This window comes from Euleptes europaea, chromosome 3, assembly GCF_029931775.1.
Source record: "Euleptes europaea isolate rEulEur1 chromosome 3, rEulEur1.hap1, whole genome shotgun sequence".
Classification (NCBI taxonomy): domain Eukaryota; kingdom Metazoa; phylum Chordata; class Lepidosauria; order Squamata; family Sphaerodactylidae; genus Euleptes; species Euleptes europaea.
The window spans coordinates 113558393-113582414 of record NC_079314.1 but is presented as its reverse complement, the minus strand read 5'-3'; the positions used below and the strand labels follow the sequence as shown (position 1 = coordinate 113582414).

General features: G+C 49.0%; 1 protein-coding gene across 1 annotated transcript in view; it reads right to left on the bottom strand.

The window, feature by feature from the left end:
- ST8SIA1 (ST8 alpha-N-acetyl-neuraminide alpha-2,8-sialyltransferase 1) overlaps window positions 1–23634 on the bottom strand; it is a 98676-nt gene extending 75042 nt beyond the window's left edge. The window contains exon 1 of the mRNA XM_056846610.1: window positions 23369–23634. Coding sequence (XP_056702588.1) covers window positions 23369–23634 — 266 coding nt within the window. The remainder of the gene's footprint in view (window positions 1–23368) is intronic.
- Window positions 23635–24022: the final 388 nt, after the last annotated feature.

The window sequence follows — 24022 nt, the reverse complement described above, 5'->3', positions numbered from 1 at the left end:
GGGTCAACCCTACTTAGCTTCTAAAATCTGACGAGATCAGGCTAGCCTGGGCTATGAAGGTCAGGGAGGGTTACGGCACAGAGAAATGTTAATGATTCTCCCCCATGCCATTTTTCTGACCTCGATCTACCCCCTCTTCCACCACCAGAGCTGCCTTGCAGAATATACAGGTACACAGGTGTATGTGTGTGTGCACACCATCAAGTCACAGCTGACTAATGGCAACACCATAGAGTTTGCAAGAGAAGAGACGTTCAGTGGCGGTTTGCCATTGCCGGCCTCCGCGTGGGCTGAGAGAGTTCTGAGAGAACGGTGACTAGGCCAAGGTCACCCAGCAGGCTGCATGGGGAGAAGTGGGGCATCGAGTCCACCACTCTTAACCACTGCACTACACTGGCTCCTACACATATGATATCTATTTATTTAAGTAAATTTATCCTGACTGTCCTTCAAAGAGGACATGGCGGCATGCAGAAGGTCCCAGGTTCTGTTACCGGAATTTCCAGTCAAAAGGATCATGTAGGAGATGATGGGAAAGACCTTAGCCTGAGACCCTGGAGAGCGGCTGCCAGCCTGAGTAGACAATACCCACCCGGTTCTCCAGATTAGACCCGGTTCTCCAGATCAGAGCTGGTGAACCGGGTTGGTTTCACAATGCCAACCTCCAAGTACTAGCTGGAGATCTCCTGCTATTAATTACAACTGATCTCCAGCCAATAGAGATCAGTTCCCCTGGAGAGTCCCCTGGCCATTGGACTCTATGGCACTGAAGTCCCTCCCCTCCCCAAACCCCGCCCTCCTCAGGCTCTGCCCCCAAAACCTCCTGCTGGTGGTGAAGAGGGACCTGGCAACCCATTTTCGAGAATGATTTTTTATAAATCCCTTTCGCAACATTCTTTGCTTTGTGCGCACTGCGTTCCCATGCTGAAACTTTTACATCGTGTATCAAGAACTGGAGCCAATTTCATCCCAAGGAGTACATTTCATTTAATACACTGGTTTCAAAATGCTTCCCCCTGGGCTTTTCTGTTGAACCGGTGCCCAAGGCAGCTTGTGACATTGCCTTCCGCTTTATCAGGGTACACTCTGGTCTGCCTCACCGCAGTCCCACGTCCTCCAACAGCCAAGGCCTCGGATTCCTTTAAGCAGGAATGCCAGGAATTGAACCTGGGACCTTGTGTACGCAACGTCTGGGCACTGCCCCTGACCTATGGGCCTTTAGAAGGCCCTAAGAGAGCCAGATATTAACATTCTTCATTCTCCAAAAATGAAGTTCCTAAACAAGAAAGCTTTGGTTGTTTACTTCATTTATACCCTGAACTGAGACCCAAAGCGGATTTCGCCGTTCTCCTCTCCTCCGTTGCTCTCTTGCACCAATATAGGTTTCAGAAAACACCCTATGAACAGAGACTATGTGCCTGCCCACAAAAAGAGATCGAATCAACTGAGCATATACTGTTGGAGTGCGCTTTATACAACAAAATCCGCAGTGAAGCCATTGGGCCATTGTTGGAAGGATTTCCAGAGAGAACTAATAAAACCAAAACTGAATAGCTTCTCTTGGATAAAAACCATCAAGCGACACGAAGGGTTGCCAGGTTTTGTGCCCAGGCCTATAACATTGGAAGTGGGTTTCAGGCAGCCGGCTCAAGGTTGACTCAGCCTTCCATCCTTCCGAGGTCGGTAAAATGAGGACCCAGCTTGCTGGGGGTAAAGTGTAGACAACTGGGGAAGGCAATGGCAAACTACCCCATAAATGAAGTCTGCCTAGAAAACGTCAGGATGTGATGTCACCCCATGGGTCAGTAATGACCCGGTGCTTGCACAGGGGACCTTTACCTTTTACCTATAAAATTTTTATAAAAAACTGAGAGGTGATCTTAAATTAAAGAGTGGTATAGGTTTTAAGTCCTTGAGTTTAGTTTTCGCTAAGGAGTGTTAATATGGCATCCTTGAGAGGTGGTAAGCTCCTTCCCTGAAGGTTTTTAAACAGAGGCTAGATGGCCATCGGTCAGCAATGCTGATTTTATGAACTGAGGCAGTTCATGAGAGGACCATCTTCTGGGCATGGAGTAGGGGTCACTGGGGGTGTTGGGGGGAGGTAGTTGTGAATTTCCTGCATTGTGTAGGGGGTTGGACTAGATGACACCCTGGGATACCTGGGTTCGAATCCCCACTCTGTCATGGAAGCTTGCTAGATGATCTTGGGCCAGTCACGTACACTCAGCCCAACCTACCTCAGAGGGTTGTTGCGAGGATAAAATGGAAAAAGAGAGAATGCTGCAAGCTGACCATAAGAACATAAGAAAGGCCCTGCTGGATCAGACCCAGGCCCATCAAGTCCAGCAGTCTGTTCACACAGTGGCCAACCAGGTGCCTCCAGGAAGCCACAAACAAGACCACCGCAGCAGCACCATCCTGCCTCTATTCCTCAGCACCTAATATAATAGGCATGCTTCCCTAGAACTGGAAAGAATAGGTAATCATCATGACTAGTAGCCATGGATAGCCCTCACCTCCATGAACATGTCCACTTAAAGCCTTCCAAGTTGGCAGCCATCACCACAGCCTGGGGCAGTAGGGTTGCCAACTGCCAGGTAGTAGCAGGAGATAATTCAACTGATCTCCAGCCGATAGAGATCAGATCACCTGGAGAAAAATGGCCTCTTTGGCCAATGAACTCTATGGCATTGAAGCCCCTCCCCTCCCTAAACCCCACCCTCCTCAAGCTCCGCCCCCAAAATCTCCCACCGGTGGCGAAGAAGGACCTGGCAATCCTATGGGGCAGGGAGTTCCACAATTTAACTATGTGTTGTGTGAAGAAATACTTCCTTTTATCTGTTTCGAACCTCTCACCCTAAGCGGCTTTGGATGGCCATTGGCGACAAAAGAGGGGTACACATAAAATGAAATATATACATTATTTTCTCCACACCATTTGCAATTCTGTAAACCTTTATGAAAATTCTGTAAGCCTTTATGAAGCCCTTCCTCCATGATATATTATTTTAAACTAAAAGTTTGAAAACTAAAAGTTCCAAACGTAAAGACTGCCTTTGGCTACTATTCCCTGCTTTTATGATACTCATTTTTAAGATGAGGCACCCAGAACTGTTCGTAGTACTCTAAAAACCATGTGCTTAATAGATTTATATTATAGGGTTTTTTGAAAAAAACTTTTGGGTTAATGAGAAGGCTTTCAAGTTAACCCTGACGTGACACGGTAATTATTGATCTGTTCTTGTAGGCTATCCGGGCTCAGTGTTACGCCTCTGAAGATGCCTGCCACAGCTGCTGGCGAAACGTCAGGAAAGAAAATACCAAGACCACGGTCACACAGCCCGGATAGCCTACAAGAACCGATGAACTCTGACCGTGAAAGCCTTCGACAATTATTGATCTGTTTCCTATTTCTTCGCTCTCTCTTCTACAATATTCATATTCCTGGGAACAGTGGATAATCTGAGTTTAAACTGATCCCCATGTCTGATCAATAATCAGATTACTCAAGCGATCGGCTACCAATGAATGTATCTGACCCCTTAATGACCTGATCAATCACCCATTAATGACTTCATTCATAGACTTCATTTCTACTTTCTGTCCTCTCAGCCAAAACAAGCTGGTTCCCTAATTGCTCATATTATTGATTATTGCGCATTTTATCAGCCCTTGACGGTTTGTCCTACAATAGATCAGAGTGTTTTATCACCTGGGTTCATATGAACACTGAGGACGCATTAAGAGGGTCTTTAAACTATTCAGGACGGCCGTTGTTTGCACTGGTCCAGAATTACAATTAAATCTTCTAAGCTCCTCCAGAATTATGATGTTTGGTTTATCTTTCAATTACATGCCTAGCAAACAGTGTGGAGTTCGCAAGGGTCTGTGTGCATTTTGGTGAGAGTGTGGAAAAGAACATCACCTGCCATGTCAAAGATAATCAGATTTACTGCGAACAATCTGTTTTGTGTTGACTTAGATACCCGATGGAAGCCAACCACATAGGGTTGCCAGGTCCCTCTTCGCCACCGCCGGGAGGTTTTTGGGGCGGAGCCTGAGGAGAGTGGGGTTTGGGGAGGGACGTCAATGCCATAGAGTTCAATTGCCAAAGCGGCCATTTTTCTCCAGGTGACCTGATCTCCATCGGCTGGAGATCAGTTGAATGAGCAGTTGGTCTCCTGCTACTACCTGGCAGTTGGCAACCCTATAGTTTGCGGATCCAAGATTGGGTTTGCGGACAACCATTCACCTTTTCCTTTTCTCAACAAATGCTGGTTTCGTTACCTTTGCTTTTTCTCCTTCCTGTCCTGCAGAGACCCAGCTGAAACCTGGGCCTGCTCCAGGAATGTTGCAAAACAATTTGCAAAGAGCATGTGCCAGCCCCCTGAACAGCCTTGGGAAACAAGTCAGCAGCGCTCAGTGGTAAAATTGGCTCTTTGTTTCAACGTCCCAATGTCCCTATGTCCCAATGTTAGGCTCAGTAGATTGGGTGGGGGAGAGACGGAAGCAAGCCAAATGGCTGCCTGGAGACGAAGGAACTAAAGAGGATGGGGAGGAGGGGAGGAGTCCGGATGATCCATGGGGCAAATGGGGAAAAGTGGGCGAGGACCATGGGGAGTCCCCAAAGCGTTGTTTACATATACGCACTCACGGAGAAGACATCATGGAAACGGAGAAAACAAATGCATCGTTGTAAAAGTGTTTTCGGATACAATGGTAATTAGACGATTCCAAAACGGTCTCACCCTTAAACGGGGGAAATGAGGTGCGAACGGGATGGAATGAAACGTTTAGAAAGGATATGGAAGACGTTTTGCATTCTGGGGGCAGTAGGCCTCTAGGACACGGAGTAATGGATTTAAACTAAGAGAAAAGTGATTCTACCTAAGCATTAGGAAGAACTTCCTGACGGTGAGGGCTGTTCGATGGTGGAATGCCCTGCCTCGGAGGGTGGTAGAGTCCCCGTCTTTGGAGGTCTTTAAGCAGAGGCTGGATGGCCATCTGTCGGGAGAGCTTTGTCGGGGGTCCTGCATGGCAGGGGGTTGGACTGGATGGCCCTTGTGGTCTCTTCCAACCTTGTGTCGTTTTGATTTTGTGATTTTATGTTGATTTAAATCCAGCATTAAAAACCCAGCTCAGCATAAAAACATCTCAACAGAGCAGTGACAGCTTAAAACATAGGGTTGCCAGGTCCCTCTTCGCTACCGGTAGGAGTTTTTGGGGGTGGAGCCTGAGGAGGGCGAGGTTTGGGGAGGGGAGGGACTTCATTGCCATAGAGGCCGATAGCCAAGGCGGCTAGAGATCAGTTGTAATAGCAGCAGATCTCCAGCCAGTACCTGGTGGTTGTCCACCCTATTAATACAACAGTTTCTAACTGAAATAGTGTTAAAAGATCAGCCCCTTCGTTGAAAGCCCGAGTAAACAGAACTTGCAATGTGGCAAGGCACAAAATAAATATTGTAAAGCAAACAAAGCAGGGTCTCCCAAATCTTAGTCTGACACTCACTATAGCACACTGCCATTTGCTCTGTAGCCCTGGACTAATCCAAATACAAACATACTCACAGGCTTTATTTGAAAGCAAACACATCCTTCCATATAATTGCATTAAAAGTGTGCATGCTGTATTTAATTTCATTTTAAGCAAATGTTACAACCATTTGTAGAATTCCTGGGAGGACAGTTCACACTCTAGTTTGTTTGCTTTGCCTGCTGTTTCCGTAATTTCCATAAAGTTTTTTAGTAATTAATCTAAAAAGCCATTATACTCATTTAGAATTTAGTTTCATAAGAACAACTGGGTTATTTGTAGAACTAGGCTATCCTCCCCCTCCCCATCTTACACTTCTAATAGAGGAGCGCTTGAGCATCACTGGACAATTCGGGAGCCGTCAAATCACTGAGCATTTCTTCACTGTTCCAAAGGCTGGCCCTATTTTGGGGCTATGTTAAAAATCACTGGGGGACGGGATGGACAGGGATGGTAGGTTCTCATTGGGGAGAAAGGCAGGGTGTAAATGAAGCAAATAAATAATATTTTATAAGCAAACTTTATGTCCAGGGCGCATAATTTATGCATATAATACATGCATACTGATTTATTAATGCACAATTAACACATCAGATGCGAGGATACAGAGAACCATGTAAACTTAATATTTATTTAAAACTTTAGAAGAAGAATAAGAGTTGGTTTTTATATGCCGACTTTCTCCACCACTTAAGGGAGAATCAAGCCGGCTTACAATTGCCTTCCCTTCCCCTCCCCACAACAGACACCCTCTGAGGTAGGTGGAGCTGAGAAAGCTCTAAGACAGCTGTGACTAGCCCAAGGTCACCCAGCTGGCTTCGTGTGTAGGAGTGGGGAAACCAACCGAGTTCACCAGATTAGCCTCCGCTGCTCACGTGGAGGAGTGGGGAATCAAACCCGGTTCTCCAGATTAAAGTCCAACACTCCAAACCACCACTCTTAACCACTACACCATGCTGGCTCCCTCTTCCCACAAAAGGACTCCAAACAGCCTGGGAGATTTACTAATAAATAAATAAATAAATAAATAAATTTGGCATGCATACAGCAACCAAGAAACAACAGATCAACAAAGAGGCAGATAAAAAACCCAAAGTATTAATTTTCAGTGCTGCCAAGCATCTTCCGATGAAATAAAAGACCAGGGTTCAGTCTGCGGGGGCAAAAAGCGGAATCAAAGCAGGGGTTTTCTAATTGGAAAGGGCAGGGAAGAGAAATCTGAAACCCTCCTGTGTCTGACAGCTGCAAACAAAAATGTGCCCAGGGAAGAGCTTTTTTGTAACAGCTCCGGCCTTCTGGAATTCTTCACCAGAGAAAACTTAGAGGCGCTGGTCCTCTTGTGGATTTCGGGCAGGGGTGGATGTGGAAAACCGTTTCCTTTAGAGGCTTTTAGCCGAGCCGCTTTTTACGCCTCCTGATGAGAAGCAGCTTTTAACCCTCGAGAGAAAAACCCTGACGTTGCATTTCTTCCAGCATGCCGGGGATACTGTATATGAAGACTTTACAACGAGGGTTTTTAAAAATAGGCTTCCTTTCATGTTTGTAAAAGGCAGAAGAGAAGTCATGTTTTGAAAAACGCTCGCTCTTACGGGCAGGGGAAGGAGCGGCCAGAAAGATTGCCCTTGAAAACCAGTCTGCTGCTGGAAGCGCCGCAACCCAGACTCCGTTACGTAACCGTCAGTGACGGCACCTTTGCCACAACGTCCATGTGGCATGGGCTAAAAAAGGGGAGGGCTTCTTCTGGAAGCACGGTGTTTAGTAAAGGCTTAAGTGAAAATAAAAACTGCTTGCGTAACAGAGTGCTTACATGAATGCATGAAGCTGCCTTATACTGAACTAGACCCTCGGTCCATCAAAGTCAGTATTGTCTACTCAGACCCGCAACGGCTCTCCAGGGTCTCAGGCGGAGGTCATTCACATCACCTACCTGCCTAGTCCCTTTAACTGGAGATGCCGGGGATTGAACGTGGGACCTTCTGCATGCCAAGCAGATGTTCTACCACTAGGGTTGCCAGGTCCCTCTTCACTATCGGCTGGGACAGGGGTCGGCAAACTTATTAGTCAAAAGAGCCAAATATCAACAGTACAACGATTGAGATTTCTTTTGAGAGCCAAATTTCTTAAACTTAAACTATATAGGTAGGTACACTGTTTATTAACTTAATAAATTTTAATTAAAGTTTTAAGTCATAATTAAACTATAGGTACACTGAATAAAACTTTATATCATACTTAATAGTGATCTTATTTATTGATAAAAATTAAATTGTAAGTTCCTGCCATTTCCCCCTCCCCGTCCGGAGTCCTCGTCTGGAGGCCTGGTCTACCGCCATAAAAGCCTATTGGTGGACCTGGCCTCCGGCTGAGTCCCGTTGGGAGACCATGTCTAGCCATTGGCTTTCTTGGCAGTAGACCTGGCCTCCGGAGGCCCATAGAAGCCAATTGGTAGACCTGGCCTCTGAAGGGGGACTTTTTTCCCCTCCTTGGAGTCCAGGTCTACCACCAAGAAAGCCAGTGGGTAGACTTGGCCTCCCAATGGGACTCAGCCAGAGGCCAGGTCTACCAAAGGAAGCCCACCCTGCCCAACAGCTGATAGGTGGGGGGGCCAGGAACCGCCGAGCCGCCAGCCCAGCAATCGCGCGGCTAGAGAGGAGGGGAGGCTTTAGCCTCCCAACCATTGAGGGCAAGGGAAAGGGGGACCCGGCCATTCTCCATGGCGGGAGGGGGGAGAGACAGCGCGCCCACTCTCTCTCTCTCTCAGGCGCGCCAGCTCCGCAGCCTGGCTGCTGGCGCGAGTGGGCGCAAGAGCAGGGGCTCTGAACCAAGTTCGGAGAGCCGCACTCAACGGGCCAAAGAGCCGCATGCGGCTCTGGAGCCGCAGTTTTGAGACCCCTGGGCTGGGAGATTTTGGGGGCGGAGCCTGAGGAAGATGGGGTTTGGGAAAGGGAGGGACTTCAATGCCATAGAGTCGAATGGCCAAAGCAGCCATTTTTCCCAGGTGAACTGATCTCTATCGGCAGGAGATCAGCTGCCATAGCAGGAGATCGTCTGCTATTACCTGGAGGCTGTGAGAAATCAAAACACGAGCTAGTGCCAAATTTAGGGATTAGCTATGAAGAAGAACCAGCACTTATGGCAAAAACTGAAACGTATTCTGAACAACATTAGTGTATTCCACATCAAGTGTATAAACAACTTGTTATCTAATACAATGAAATAACTCTAATAGAACAGAGTAAAGTCCACGGATGACAAAAGTAAAGTAAATAGAAACCTATTTACTTTACTTTTGGTATCCGTGGACTTTACTCTGTTCTAGAAACCTATTTACTTTACTTTTGGCATCTGTGGCATCCGTGGACTTTACTCTGTTCTATCAGAGTTATTTCATTGTATTAGATAACAAGTTGTTTAGACACTTGATGTAGTAATAAGTTGTTTACACACTTGATGTGGAATACACTAATGTTGTTCACTTTCTGAAGACGTTTCAGTTTTTGCCATAAGTGCTGGTTCTTCTTTATAGCTAATTACCTGGAGGTTGGCAACCCCATCTACCACTGAGCCACAGCCCCTCCCCAAGGGAAGGCAACTGTAAGCCACTTTGAGATTCCTTAAAGGTAGAGAAAATCAGGGTATAAAAACCAACTCTTCTTCTTCTTTTAAATCCTTGTGGGTTTACTTGAGTGCTTTCAAAATATAGTCAGGAATTGCATGTGAGCGCGTCTGATTCTGCAGTAAGATAAAGGTCGGTCGACTGAACCACGGAAGGGCCTTTCTGGGACGGCTTCATTTTCTGTCTCTCAATGAGCCACATGCAGGTATCTCAACGCTCCAGCCCTCAACAGCTGTGTTGCGGTCAAGACGCTGGCTCAGGCGGCCTTTGAGTATACAAGCACTTCCCCCTCTTCGACGACCCATTTAAAACTGAAAGCAGCCGCTTAAGATTTCATGTCTGTTTCTACTATCGGGGTTAAAAGCGCAAGGCAGGAAGCGGGCGCGATCTTTTGGTAATGGACTACATGAGAACTCAACTCTTTGCTGACAGAAAAAGCACTAGGGTTGCCAACTGCCAGGTAGTAGCAGGAGATCTCCTGCTAATACAACTGATCTCCAGCCGACAGAGATCAGATCACCTGGAGAAAAATGGCCGCTTTGGCAATTGGACTCTATGGCATTGAAGTCCCTCCCCTCCCCAAACCCCACCCTCCTCAGGCTCCGCCCCAAAAATCTCCCGCCAGTGGCGAAGAGGGACCTGGCAACCCTAAAAAGGACGGCCGCAGCACTGCACAAAAACACACTCGCTCAGAAGAAAGCAAGGTCCTGAACGGTGCTTCAGTGTATCCCCTTGCCGCCAACATAACTTGGGTTGCCAGCCTCCAGGTACTAGCTGGAGATCTCCTGATCTCCAGGCGATAGAGATCACTTCACGTGGAGAAAATGGCCACTTGGGCAATTGGACTCTATGGCATTGAAGTCCCTCCCCTCCCCAAACCCCGCCCTCCCCAGCCAGTGGCTAGGGGGCCCCTGGCAACCCTAGGGGAATTGGTAGAGATAACGGAAGGGATGGAGAGCAGAACAGGGATGGCAGCCTCCAGGTGGGCCCTGGGGGACCCCCGGAATTACAGCTCATCTCCAGACTACAGAGATCAGTTCCCCTGGAGAAAATGGCTGCTTTGGAGGGTGGGCTCTGTGGCATTGTATCCCGGATGAGGCCCTTCCTCCCCAGGCTCCACCCCCAAATCTCCAGGACTTTCTCAACCTAGATCAGTCAACCCTGCCACCCCCCTTCCACTGGTGGCCAGTGGGGCAGCGGTAGGGTTGCCAGGTCCCTCTTCGCCACCAGCAGGAGGTTTTGGGGGCGGAGCCTGAGGAGGGCGGGGTTTGGGGAGGGGAGGGACTTCAATGCCATAGAGTCCAATTGTCAAAGCGGCCATTTTCTCCAGGGGAATTGATCAGCCGGAGATCAGTTGTAATAGCAGGAGATAGAATCAAAGAATTAGAGTTTTAAGGGACCACCAGGGTCATCTAGTCGAACCCCCTGCACAATGCAGGAAACTCACAACTACCTCCCCCGCACACCCCCAGTGACCAGAAGATGGCCAAGATGCCTTCCCTTTCATCATCTGCCTAAGGTCACAAAATCAGCACTGCTGCAGATGGCCATCTAACCATGCTACTACCTGGAGGTTGGCAACCCTAGGCAGCGGGGGGCTGGCAACCATACCAACAGGGGGTTGGACTAGATGACCCTGGTGGTCCCTTCCAACAACACTAGTTCTAGGGAAGAGGACAATTGGGTAGGGACTTTCACATAATTCTCCTTCCTCACAACACTACCCTTCAATAGGGTTGCCACCGTTGAGACCGGGCAAGGAGTTCCTCTGGAATTACAACTGATCTTCAGACCACAACGGTCAGCTGCCCTGGAAGAAACAGCTGCTTCAAATGGCAGGGTTTTTTTTTGTTTGTTTGGCATCACATCGCTCCTGAGCTCGCTCCGCCTTCCCCAGGTACCACCACCCCCTCAAATCTCAAGCTAGAGTTGGCAACTGAACTGTGCTCCTAAGACGCATGGCGGTTTTGTTTTTGGGTCCTCATGGGTCCCAAGATACACATCTTTCTGGGGCCAAAAATGAGTGCTAGGGGGAAAAGAAATATTGGGGGAGAGGGAATCAACATCTGTCACGCTGTTTAAACCCTGTTTGCAGTAGCTGCTTTCTGCACAGTCAGCATAAATATATGTCCTCGCCAGCTCTTTTTATGCTGTTCACATCAATCATGTTATCCAACTCTCGAGTGCCTCTCTCTTCTTTTCTATCCTGCGGGGCTTTCACGTAGCCGTGCAGTGACTTTGGATATTGCTCCAAAGCAAAAATATAAATAACCACATGACTGATCGCCTGGGGTGAACAAGAAGAGCGCCCAGGCGAGCACGCAACATCGCTTGGCTCTCTTGGGCTACAAATGACTAACAAAGTGGTGCACCCGTTAGCGTATCAGACTGTGGAGATATGGGTTTAAATTTCTACACAGCCTTGAAGTTCGCTGTGTGACCTTGGGCCAGTCATTGCCTCTCAGGCTAATCTACCTCACAGGGTTGTTGTGTGGTCAAGTTGGAGAGTGGGAGATCTGAACTTCTTGGAAGAACTGTGGGATAGAAAGTGAGACAGAGAAAGAGGGAGAGAGGACTACTTTTTTCATCTATGAGTAGCTTCTGTGGAATTATTTGCAACGCAACATGAGAGACAGAGGGTAAAAGATGTGACGTTAGTAGGTGGACATAACTAGCGGTTGCAATTATTCTCTATAACCAGCCTTTACCCCACTGCCCAAATACACTGAAACCAGATGAATGGACCTAACACAGGAAAGCCAGTGTGGTGTAGTGGTTAACAGCGGTGGACTCTAATCGGGTTGGTTTCCCCACTCCTACACATGAAGCCAGCTGAGTGACCTTGGGCTAGTCACAGCTCTCTTAGAGCTCTCTCAGCCTCACCTACCTCACAGGGTGTTTGTTGTGAGGAGGGGAAGGTGATTGTAAGCCAGTTTGATTCTCTCTTAAGTGGTACAGAAAGTCAGCATATAAAAACCAACTATTCTTCTTCTTACTTGTGTTTAAACTCAGCCTCAGCTACAGACCCCGACTATATGAATTGGTCTGACATCATGACACGTCACAGTTCCAGAGGCTAGATGGCCATCTGTCAGCAATGCTGATTCTATGACCTTAGGCAGATCATGAGAGGAAGGGCATCTTGGCTATCTTCTGGGCATGGAGTAGGGGTCACTGGGGGTGTGGAGGGGGAGGTAGTTGTGAAATTCCTGCATTGTGCAGAGGGTTGGACTAGATGACCCTGATGGTTCCTTCCAACTCTATGATACTATGTCACTATTGTCCACTCTGGCCAGCAGCAGTTCTCCAGGGTCTCAAGTTGAGAAGGATCTTTGCCAGCCTCTGGTACCCAAAATTCTCTAACTGGAGGTGGCTAGGATCAAACCTGAGACCTTCTGCATGCCAAGCACATGCTTGGCCACCGAAACAAAGCCCCTCTTCCATGTGCAATGTACACTTGCTTAGCCTCCATTCCAACCTAAGGACAGCCATGCTGGATCAGACCACAGGCCCATCAGGAAGACCGCATTTCCAACAGTGAACCTAGGAAGCTGCCTTCTACTGAGTCAGAGCCTTGCTCAGACTGGCAGCAGCTCTCCAGTGTCTCAGGAGGAGACCTTTCACATCACTTGCTAACTGATCCGTTAAACTGGAGATGCCGGGATTGAATTTGGGACAGTCCGTATGCCAAGCAGATGCTCTACCACTGAGCCCCAGCGATCAGTGAGGGATACCCACAAGCAGGGCCCAACCTTTAAGGAGTCTCAAACCGGCTTACAGTCGCCTTGAGCCAGCATGGTGTAGAGTCACAGAATCATATTGGAAGGGACCACCAGGGTCATCTAGTCCAACTCCCTGCACAATGCAGGACATTCACAACTACCTCCCCCCCCCCCATACACACACACCCAGTGACTCCTACTCCATGCCCAGAAGATGGCCAAGATGCCCTCCTTCTCATGATCTGCTTAAGGTCATAGAATCAGCATTGCTGACAGATGGCCATCTAGCCTCTGCTTCAAAACCTCCAGGGAAGGAGAGCTCACCACCTCCCGAGGAAGCCTGTTCCACCGAGGGACCGCTCTGTTAGAAAATTCTTCCTAATGTCTAGACAGAAACTCTTTTGATTTAATTTCAACCCCTTGGTTCTGGCCCGACCTCACTATGACAGCCCTGCAGGTACTTGAAGATGGTTATCATATCCCCTCTCAGTCTAGTAGTTAAGAGCGGTGGTTTGAAGCGGTGGACTCCAATCTGGAGAACCGGGTTGGTTTCCCCACTCCTACACATGAAGCCTGTTGGGTGACCTTGGGCTAGTCACAGTTCTCTTAGAAGTCTCTCACCAATCAACAAGGGGTGGGTGGGAAGGGAATAGGAGCCAGCATGACCCCTGCGTTAGTGCCACTTGCACCGGATAACCTGGCACTAACACCGGTGCAGAGCACTGGCTCTGGGGGAGCAGCACGAGGCACAGGAGCCGGCTCAGCCTCACCGGCAGTGTCTCCCTGGTGCAAGGGCTTGCACTGGCACCTAAGGGGGTGTTCCCAGGGTGTTCATGGGGGCGGAGCTGGCTTTAGTCAGCTCCCCGTGACCTTTTGCCCTAGGAACGCCCCCTTTTGCAGACGCCAACTTGCGCCTGCAAAATTGCTGGCACAGCCCCGTGAAACCCTACGGAGAAGCTTCACGTGGTTTTCTACAAAATAACCTTTGCACCTTGCTGCGCCCGGCAGGAAGCCGCTCACATGAACACATGAAGCTGCCTTATACTGAATCAGACCCTCGGTCCATCAAAGTCAGTATTGTCTACTCAGACCGGCAGCGGCTCTCCAGGGTCACCAGCAGAGGCCTTTCACATCCCCAACTTGCCTGGTCCCTTTAACTGGAGGCGCCGGGGATTGAACCTGGGACCTTCTGCATGCCAAGCAGATGCTCTGCCACTGAGGAGGCGGTGTGGCGGTACTGTCCCCAGATGGTCCCTAACCACCACCTCCACCCCACTCAGGATTGCGCTTAACATGAACCTGCTGTTCACAACTCAATTAATTTCCCGCTTAATTTCTGTTGCGCTTAAAGCATCAGGGGAATGGTCAAAGTGAAAGAACAAACAGAAGCACCGTAACATAGTATATCATTATGACTTCTAAATATTATAGCATGATGTCACTTCCTTCTACTGAAGTCAAGATGATAAATATTATTTACTGGGCCTGAGCCTCACGGCGCCTTCTAATTATTAAGTTGCTGGGGGGGAGCACTGTCAGGTTGCAGATGACTTTCGGAGACCCCGCAGGGTTTTCGAGGCAAGAAAAAGGCAGAGGTGGTTCGGTTATGCAGTTGATTGTGGGGCTTTTAGGAATGCGAGAGCCCGTTCTGGAAACCAGCACTCCACAAGTCCTGTCAGCCTCGAGAATCTCATCAAGAAACAGGATCCTCAGCCATAAGTGCTTCTCCTCTCTTCTGTTTTTATTCTCACAACAATCCTGTGGTATATCATACAATCATAGAGTTGGAAGGGACCACCAGGGTCATCTAATCCAACCTCTTCCACAATGGAGGAAATTCACAACTACTTCCCCCACACACACCTCCAGTGTCCCCTACTACATGCCCAGAAGATGGCCAAGATGACCTCCCTCTCATCATCTGCTTAAGAATTACAAGTGATCTCCGGGCTAGAGAGCACCGTTCACCTGGAGAAAATGGCACCTTTGGAAAGATGGCTCTGACCGCTGCCGGTCTCTCCTCAGCTGCCTTCTTTCCAAGCTAAACAGCCCTACACGTCTTAACCGCTCCCCATAGGACAGTTGCTCTAGTCCCCTAATCATTTAGGTTGCTCTTTTCTGCACCTTCTCAAGCTCTGTAATATCCTTTTTTAGGATATTTTCTCTATTAATGCATGCATGCATTAATAGAGAATAAAACGGCTGCTTTCATACTGCCCTTGTACAAATCTTTGGTGTGACCCCCACTTGGAATACTGCATACAGTTCTGGTCATCACACCTAAAAAAAGGATATTGCAGAATTTGAGAAAGTGCAGAAAAGAGCAACCAAAATGATCAGGGGACTGGAGCAACTGCCCTGTGAGGAATGGTTAAAACACTTAGGGCTGCTTAGCTTGGAAAGAAAGTGGTTAAGGGAGACATGATAGAGGTCTATAAAATTATGCATGGTATGGAGAGAGTGGACAGGGAGAAGCTTTTCTCCCTCTCTCTTGATACTAGAAGGCAGGGTCATCTGCTAAAGCTGGAGGGCGAGAGATTCAAAACAGATAAAAGGAAGTATTTCTTCACACAACACATAAATTGTGGAACTCCCTGCCCCAGGATGTGGTGATGGCTGCCAGCTTGGAAGGCTTTAAGAGGGGAGTGAACATGTTCATGGAAGAGAGGGGTATTCATGGCTACTAGTAAAAATGGATACCTATTCTCTCCAGGATCAGAGGAGCATGCCTATTATGTTAGGTGCTATGGAACACAGGCAGGATAATGCTGCTGCAGTCGTCTTGTTTGTGGGCTTCCTAGAGGCACAGGGTTGGCCACTGGGTGAATAGACTGCTGGACTTGATGGACCTTAGTCTGATCCAGCACAGCTTTTCTTATGCTCTTAGCAAAGGCTAAATGTTCCAGAAGAGCAAAAGCTGATGAAAGAATGTTTTGCATGCAAAAAGAAAAGGAAAAAAACCCTCAAAGCAAAGTACAGTTGCAAAAAAGTAGACTCTGTGTCCAAAGCGTAGGAAAAGAATGAGCGGTGTAGACTTTGCACAGAATGACAGTTTGAGGCTTACCTATTTCCTGAGCTACTATATGAGTGGGGATTGAAAGGTTGTTACACACAAACAGAAGGGGAGGGGGCGTGGCTCAGCGGTAGAGCATCTGCTTGGCATGCAGAAGGTCCCAGGCATCTCCAGTTAAAGGGGCTAGGCAGGTAGGTAATGTGAAAGACCTCAGCCTGAGTCCCAGGAGAGCCGCTGCCAGTCTGAGTAGACAATACTGACTTTGATGGATCAAGGGTCTGATTCAGTATAAGGCAGCTTCATGTGTTCATGTGTGTGAAGACAAAAACCATTTTACAATCACCTTCCCTTCCCCTCCCCACAATAGACACCCTGCAAGGCAGGTGGGGCTGAGAGAGTGTGACTAGCCCAAGGTCACCCAGCTGGCTTCATGTGTAGGAGCGGGGAAACAAATCCAGTTCACCAGATTAGCCTCCGCCGCTCATGTGGAGGAGGGGGGAATCAAACCTGGTTCTCCAGATCAGAGTCCACCACTCCAAACCACCGCTCTTATCCACTACACCACCCTGGTAGGGCTTCTATGCAGAAGAAGGCAATTGCAAACTACCTCTGCTCGTCTCTCACCTTGAAATCCCCAAGAAGTGGAACTACCATGAGTCAGCTGCGACTCGACGGCACACTTTACCTCGAAATCTATTCCTTGTTACATTCATTGGTTGAACAGCATCCTCTGAACAATCCACACTGTTCTCTGTTTCTTCTTACCTTGGAGGCCTCAAGGATTCTCTGCTGTTTCTAATGCTCGGCCTCAAATAGAAATGAGTGTTGCTACTCAAACAGGATATTCTTCCACCCCCACACCCCCATCACAAACCCCTTTGTTCCTTGACTCAGGGAGACTGCTCTTGAAGCGGGTCAGTGCCTTTCGAGTGACTATGCTCTTAGAATTGACCCCTTCCTGAGAAGTGGTATGTTATCTTATTCAGATAGTCACCTACTAAGCAGGACTCGACTACTTTACTCACTTAAAAAGTAAGTCTTTTTATTGATGTACTCCAATGTAATTGTGTATATATATGTGTGTATATCCAAGTATTACAAAGTCTTAATGTTCAGTAACAATGTATACAGTAAAGCAAGCAAGTTCTACATACTATTCAGTTTTAAAATCCAACACTTAAAATATAACAGTTAAAGAAGTCTGATTTAGTTCAAAGTATCTAATTAGAATAATATATTTGTAAAGCCATACATACCAACTGCCTCTTCTGAGACCCTCTGAGAGAGGTCTGAAGTACTAGCCCTTTCCCTGCCTGTACTTATACTGTTTCAGTCACCAACAATGAGGCTGACTTTGAGAATCAAGCAATTCTCATTTTTACTGCACATGCTCAGTGGCCTCCCATTGCATTGCCAAATAAGGACTTCTTCTTCCTTATTTTGCTAAACTATAAACAATCAGTTTAAGCTTTATCATCACTCTATATAATCAATTTTAGTATCATTCTCATCTCCAGGAAAAAAAGGTTAAGATTAAACCCATTCATTAATTTCTCGCATCTTGTTTTCATGGTTAAATCATAAAATACAATTATTGTTTACATTACATCATTACAGTATCACATATCCTTGAATATAATGGGTGTAGAGCGCTGAAGTCATTGGAAGGCAGGACTCTGACACTTAGTTTCAGCATTCCAATAGTTATATAAGGAGTTATATAAGGAGTGGCTAACAGTTTCTCATTAGCTAACCGTTTCTCATAGGGAAAGGTCTTAGAAAAATAAACAGAATGTGTTGCTGGAAAATTACTGAAGCCTTTGACAGAGTAATAGAAGCTGAAGCCTCTGGCAAAGAATATTCTCCTTCCTTTTAAAAGGAAATTAGACCTCTGCTATATATCTTTTGCAGTTTGTATGTGTAGTTGTGTTATATTCTGAATAATTCTGCATATGTACAACATTAATACCATGTTCATGTGCTCCAAAATGTCAAAGCCTGTAACAACCAATATGTCAAAACCTGTACCAACTAACCTAGAGCTCTCTCCCTGCCGAGGTCTAGAGAACAGATGGGCTGAGCTTGGGCTCAAGTGCAAATCCCACCACACTTCGCAAAGCTTGCTGGGAAATCTCATATGAATCACCCTCTCCTCGTTTCAGCGACTCAAGCTGACAATAACAAGGACTGATTTAAGGATGGCACTGTGAAGACTAATGAGGTACAAGAAGAAGAAGAATCAGAGTTGGAAGGGACCACCAGGGTCATTTAGTCCAACACCCTGCACAATGCAGAAGAGTTGGTTTTTATATGCCAACTTTCTCCACCACTTAAAGAAGAATCAAACCAGCTTACAATCACCTTCCCATCCCCTCCAACACAACAGACACCTTGTCAGATAGCTCTAAGAGAGTTGCGACTAGCCCAAGGTCACCCAGCTGGCTTCGTGTGGAGGAGTGGGGAAACCCACCTGGTTCACCAGATCAGCCTCTGCCGTTCCTGTGGAGGAGTGGGGAATCAAACCCGGTTCTCCAGATCAGAGTCCACCCCTCCAAACCACCGCTCTTAACCACTACACCACGCAAGACAATCAAGAGCTTTCTCTTCTAAAGAGGTAATAATTGACACACACACACACACACACACACATACACACACATATATATAAATTTATATCTCGCTACCATCTACAAACAGGCCTTTCCATCAGATGTCATCAGCAAGACTAATAACAATAACATAACAGTGATGAGTAACAGATGCCAGGTATACGGATCTCCACTTCGTGCAAAGAGTGACAGCCATTCCCTCCCCGGCTGGCAACTTAGCAAGAAAAGGGAGGGTGGGAGGGACACATTGCTTTTAATTAAATTCCACTTGGTCTCCTCGTGTATAACTCAGACGGGTGGTTTTCTCCACTCCCCCCTTCATATTCTGACTTCCTGAACACACACACACACCCTTCTGATTCTCGTATTGGGACGGCAGACGGTTCATTAGCACAGTGCCGCCCTCCCTGTTTTTGGAATATGATTCTCGGTCTGAACGAGCACACGCACTCTCTCGAACATTAAGAGGGGGGAAAGAAACCGCAAACTCCAAATTTCCGGCAGATTGCACCAAGATGGGGGGGGGAGGAGGAGGAGAAGGAGAAGAAGAAGAGTTGATTTTTATATGCTGACTTTCTCTACCACTTAAGGAAGAATCATACCAGCTTACAATCACCTTCCCTTCCCCACAACAGACACCCTGTGAGGTGGGTGGGGCTGAAAAAGTTGTGACTAGCCCAAGGTCACCCAGCTGGCTTCAGGTGTAGGAGTGGGGAAACCAACCCAGTTCACCAGAATAGCCTCTGTCGCTCATGTGGAGGAGTGGGGAATAGAACCTGGTTCTCCAGGTCAGAGTCCACCGCTCCAAACCACCGCTCTTAACCACTATACCACACTTGCAATCATGGTTCCAAAGACAGCTCATTCCTTTCCTCGGAATTTCTGAACCGTCGTTTCATTTTCCCCCTGTGTACTACTACATACACGACCTTTCGTTTTTGAAGTGAGCCTTTCCCGAAAGACACAGCTTCTAAACAAATGATTTCATCCCCCAAATTCTCAGTGAGGAGTGGGGCTGGCTGTGGTTGCTTGGTTCGGATTCCGCATACTCCGCACATGTGCAGAGGCAGTGGTGTCAGACAGACACATGTACGTGCAGCAAACAAGGTGTGTGTTGATCGTGTGACCCCGTACATGCAGGGAACAGTTTCCTACACAAAAGCAGGTAAAACACAAAAGCAAAATGCACGTGGAAAAATCTACTTTGCGACTGCTTCCAGTTTCTTTTAGGGAGCAGGCAGTACTCACAAGACAATTTCTAACATGAGAAATCATCAGGGGGTGGGCTTTAAATTTAAGAGAATCATAGAGTTGGAAGGGATCATCAGGGTCATCTAGTACAATACAATTCCTGCACAATACAGGAAATTCCTAACTACCCCCCCCTGCACACCCCCAGTGACCCCTACTCCATACCCAAAAGATGGCCAAGATGCCCTCCCTCTCATCATCTGCCTAAGGTCACAGAATCAGCATTGCTGACAGATGGCCATCTAACCTCTTCTTAAAAACCTCCAAAGACAGAGAGCCCACCACCTCCCGAGGAAGCCTGTTCCACCGAGGAACCGCTCTAACTGTTAGAAAATTCTTCCTAATGCTTAGACGGAAACTCTTTTTATTTAATTTCAACCCGTTGGTTCTGGTCCGTCCTGCTGGGGCAACAGAAAACAAGACCTGGACTTCAGAAAGCAACATATGGTGGTGGAACATGCCGTCAAGTCACAGCCGACTTATGGCAACCCCACAGAGTTTTCAAGGCAAGAGACTAACATTGCCTTCCTCTGCATAGCCACCCTGGTATTCCTCGGTGGTCTCCCATCCAAGTACTAACCAGGGCCGACCCTGCTTAGAAACCAAGATCAGATGAGATCGGGCTAGCCTGGGTCATCCAGATAAGGCCAAAAAACCACATACAGCTATCTGTATAGCCTTAGCCCATCCAGCTCAATACTGGCCACTATGGCCGGCCACACATCTCTGGCAGAGAACGATCAGCCCAAGATCTGCTACCAGAGAGCCTTTAACTGAAAGATGCCAAAGACTGAAGCTGGGAGCTTCATTCAATGGTGTTCTACCACTGAATCATGTCTCTCTTCCCCCCCCCCCCCACAAGCACAACTCTGCCCCCCTTCACCCATACAAACACCACACAATCCTGGCTTCCCACAATCTGTCTGCAAATCTGTCTACTGTTTTTGAATGGCTGGCAGACGCAATAGGAGTCGCTTCGCACATGGCACGTTTCCCTCTACAAAGGGAATTTCAGCCTAAGGAACTGCCTGTGCAGCACACAAAGAATCATAGAGTTAGAAGGTATCACCAAGGTTATCTAGTCCAACCCCCTGCACAATGCAGGAAATTCACAACTACCTCCCCCAACACACACACCCAGTAACCCCCTACTCCATGCTCAGAAGATGGCCCAAAAAATCTTTCAGGATCCCTGGCCAATCTGGCCTGGAGGAAAACTGCTTCTGATATTATCTGGGAACTGGATGCCAGTCAAACACACACATGTAGGAAACATGGTGAACACCCGTCACATTATTATACCTGCAGGGCGCACCCAATTTCTTACACAAAAGTAGGATACATGGGGGTGGGGGAAATACACCACGTGTGATATGGCCATTTTCCCCAGTGGTGTTCGGGTTTTATAGACAAGCAACTGCATCGTCCCACATGTGTCGGAGATGGGCTGCTGCAGCTCAGTGGTGGAGCATCTGCTTAGCAAACAGAAGGTCCGAGGTTCAATTCCCAGCACCCTAGTTAAAGGGATCAGGCAATAGGTGATGTGAAAGACCTCAGCCTTGAGTCCCTGGAGCTGCCAGTCTGAGTCGACAATACTGACCTTGATGGACCAAAAAGGTCTGACTCGGTATAAGGCAGCCTCATGTGGCATCTCCAGTTCTTCTCTCCACTGTTTTCCCCCTAGACCTTGTTAGACGGTCAACTCCTTCAGGGCAAGGATCTGTCTGTTTTGCCTATGTTATACTATATGGTACCCCCATACATTGATGGCATTGTATAAGCCTATAACCACAGACCGTTGGGATCTTTCCCTTCTGCATACGACAGCATACTTGAACACATGAAGCTGCCTTACACTGAACCAGACCCTTGGTCCACCGAAGTCATCTTTGTCTGCTCAGACCAGCAGCAGCTCTCCAGGGTCTCAGGCAGAGGTCTTTCACATCACCTACTTGCCTAGTCCCTTTAACTGAAGATGCCGGGGATTGAACCTGGGACCTTCTGCATGCCAAGCAAAGGCTCTACCTCTGAGCCACAGCCCCTCCCCTAACACTTCTTTGTGTTTTCTTCTTTGTGGCTGCCACTATTGCTACTAATTAAAACGCCGTCCTGAGTTAATGTGGTTTTTATAGCCAGCCCTGGTTTTTTATTGCCTCGAATGGCTGTTTGGGGCAGAAAGTCAGAAGACTTTTTAAAAACCAATCAATCCAATTCAAGGCAAACACTGCGAGGTCCCAGCCACAAAGTAAGCAACCAGAACTGTAGCAGAACTATTGGGGAGTTCTGTACAGACGGATGTGGTAGAGGCACAAAAGAAAGTTATGACTTGTGTGGTGGGAAGTCATATTTTTCTCCCCTCCTTCTCCCGAACTCAGAGCTGCCTGGTGAAGTTGGATCGCCAGCTGGGTTGAAGACTCCTTTAAAATTCAGGGCACTGGTTAGCACACTAGACCCCAGCTTAGATGGCTTAAAAGGAAGAATGGAACCAGTTGGCAGTGCCTGAATGGAACCTCCATATCTGCAGGCAGTCTACCTCTGAGCCTGAGATCTTGGCAGACAACAGGGGAGGAGGGCCATGACCTTCACGCCTAGGAGCACAACTGGAAGTGGAGGGGATACTGGGCCGCCTGGATGGGCAATCTGAGGAGGCAGGGGCCTCTCTGTCTCTCTCTCTCTGGACCCTCTGATACTCCGAAAGGGGTGCACGTTCCCAGTTGTGCAGCTCTGCATATACTAATCTCAGTCCCTTAATAAAGTAAATTCCAATTAGTGGAGGGGTTGCAAGGGGGGGAACTGCATTTCCACTGAGTGGGGGGGGACTCAGCAGGGAAAGTTTGATGGGGAGGGCCTGTGGCTCAGTGGCAGAGCATCTGCTTGGCATGCAGAAGGTCCCAGGTTCAATCCCCGGCATCTCCAGTTAAAGGGACCAGGCAGGTAGATGATGTGAAAGACCTCAGCCTGAGACCCTGGAGAGCTTAGAGGAGGGGCTGTGGCTCAGTGGTAGAGCCTCTGCAGAAGGTCCCAGGTTCAATCCCCGGCATCTCCAGTTATAGGGACTAGGCAAATAGGTGATGCAAAAGGCATGGGACCCTGGAGAGCCATGGAGAGGGGCCCTGGCTCAGTGGTTGAGCCTCTGCTTGGCATGCAGAAGGTCCCAGGTTCAGTCCCTGTCATCTCCAGTTAAAGGGACCAGGCAGGTAGGTGATGTGAAAGACCTCAGCCTGAGACCCTGGAGAGCCGCTGCCGGTCTGAGCAGACAATACTGACCTTAATGGACCAAGGGTCTGATTCAGTATGATAGAGAGGGCCCGTGGCTCAGCAATGGAGCATCTTTTAGACCTGCAGAAGGCCCCAGGTTCAATCCCCGGCATCTCCAGTGAAAGGGACCAGGCAGGTAGGTGATGCGAAAGACCCCTGCCTGAGACAGCGGCTCAGTGGCAGAGCCTCTGCTGGGCATGCAGAAGGTCCCAGGTTCAATCCCCGGCATCTGCAGTGCAAGGGACCAGGCAAGCAGGCGAGGCGGCAGACCTCGGCCTGAGCCCCCGACCTTGATGGCCCCCTCCGCGCTGCTGGGCCCCCCCCCCCGCCCGCCCGCCCTGGCTGGGGTGCGTCCGGGGGGCTTACCTGAAGCCGGCGGCGGCGCTGAGGTTCCTGCGCCAGGCTGGGCCGTGCTGCAGCAGGACGCCGCGCACGACGGCCTGGGGGTCGGGCAGCCGGTCGGCGGGGAAGATGTAGAGCCAGCCGAGGACAAAGAAGCCCAGGGCGCTGGCGCCCACCGGCACGCGGCTGCGGGGCCCGCCGCACCACCACAGCCCCACCAGCCGCCGCCGGCGCCGCCAAGGGCGCCCGGGGGTCGCCGACGACGCCCCCGCCGCCCCCGCCGCCCTCATGGCCTGCGGGCGGGCGGCCGAGGGAGCCCCGCCGGCCCCATGCGAGGGAGGGAAGGAGGGCCAGCAGAAGGCGAGCGGCGCGGCGGCCCCCGAGGCCTCTCCGCGACCCCCGCCCAAACAGAAGGCGGCCGGCCGGCCGGAGGGTTGTTGGGGGTTTCTCTCCAGCGCGCCGCGTCAATTGCAAAAGCCAGGGGAGGGGAGCGGGGAAGACCGCGGCCGCCGCTGGCCCCGCCTCGCCTCGGCTCGGGGGGCTCCGGCGCCCGCACTCCCCTCCCCCCCCTCCCCCCCCTCCCCCCCTCCCCCTCCCCCTCCCCCTCCCCCTCCCCGAGCTGCGCAGCTGCCCGAAGGCGACCCCGGCCTCTCGCTCTCGCTCTCTCTCTCTCTCCCC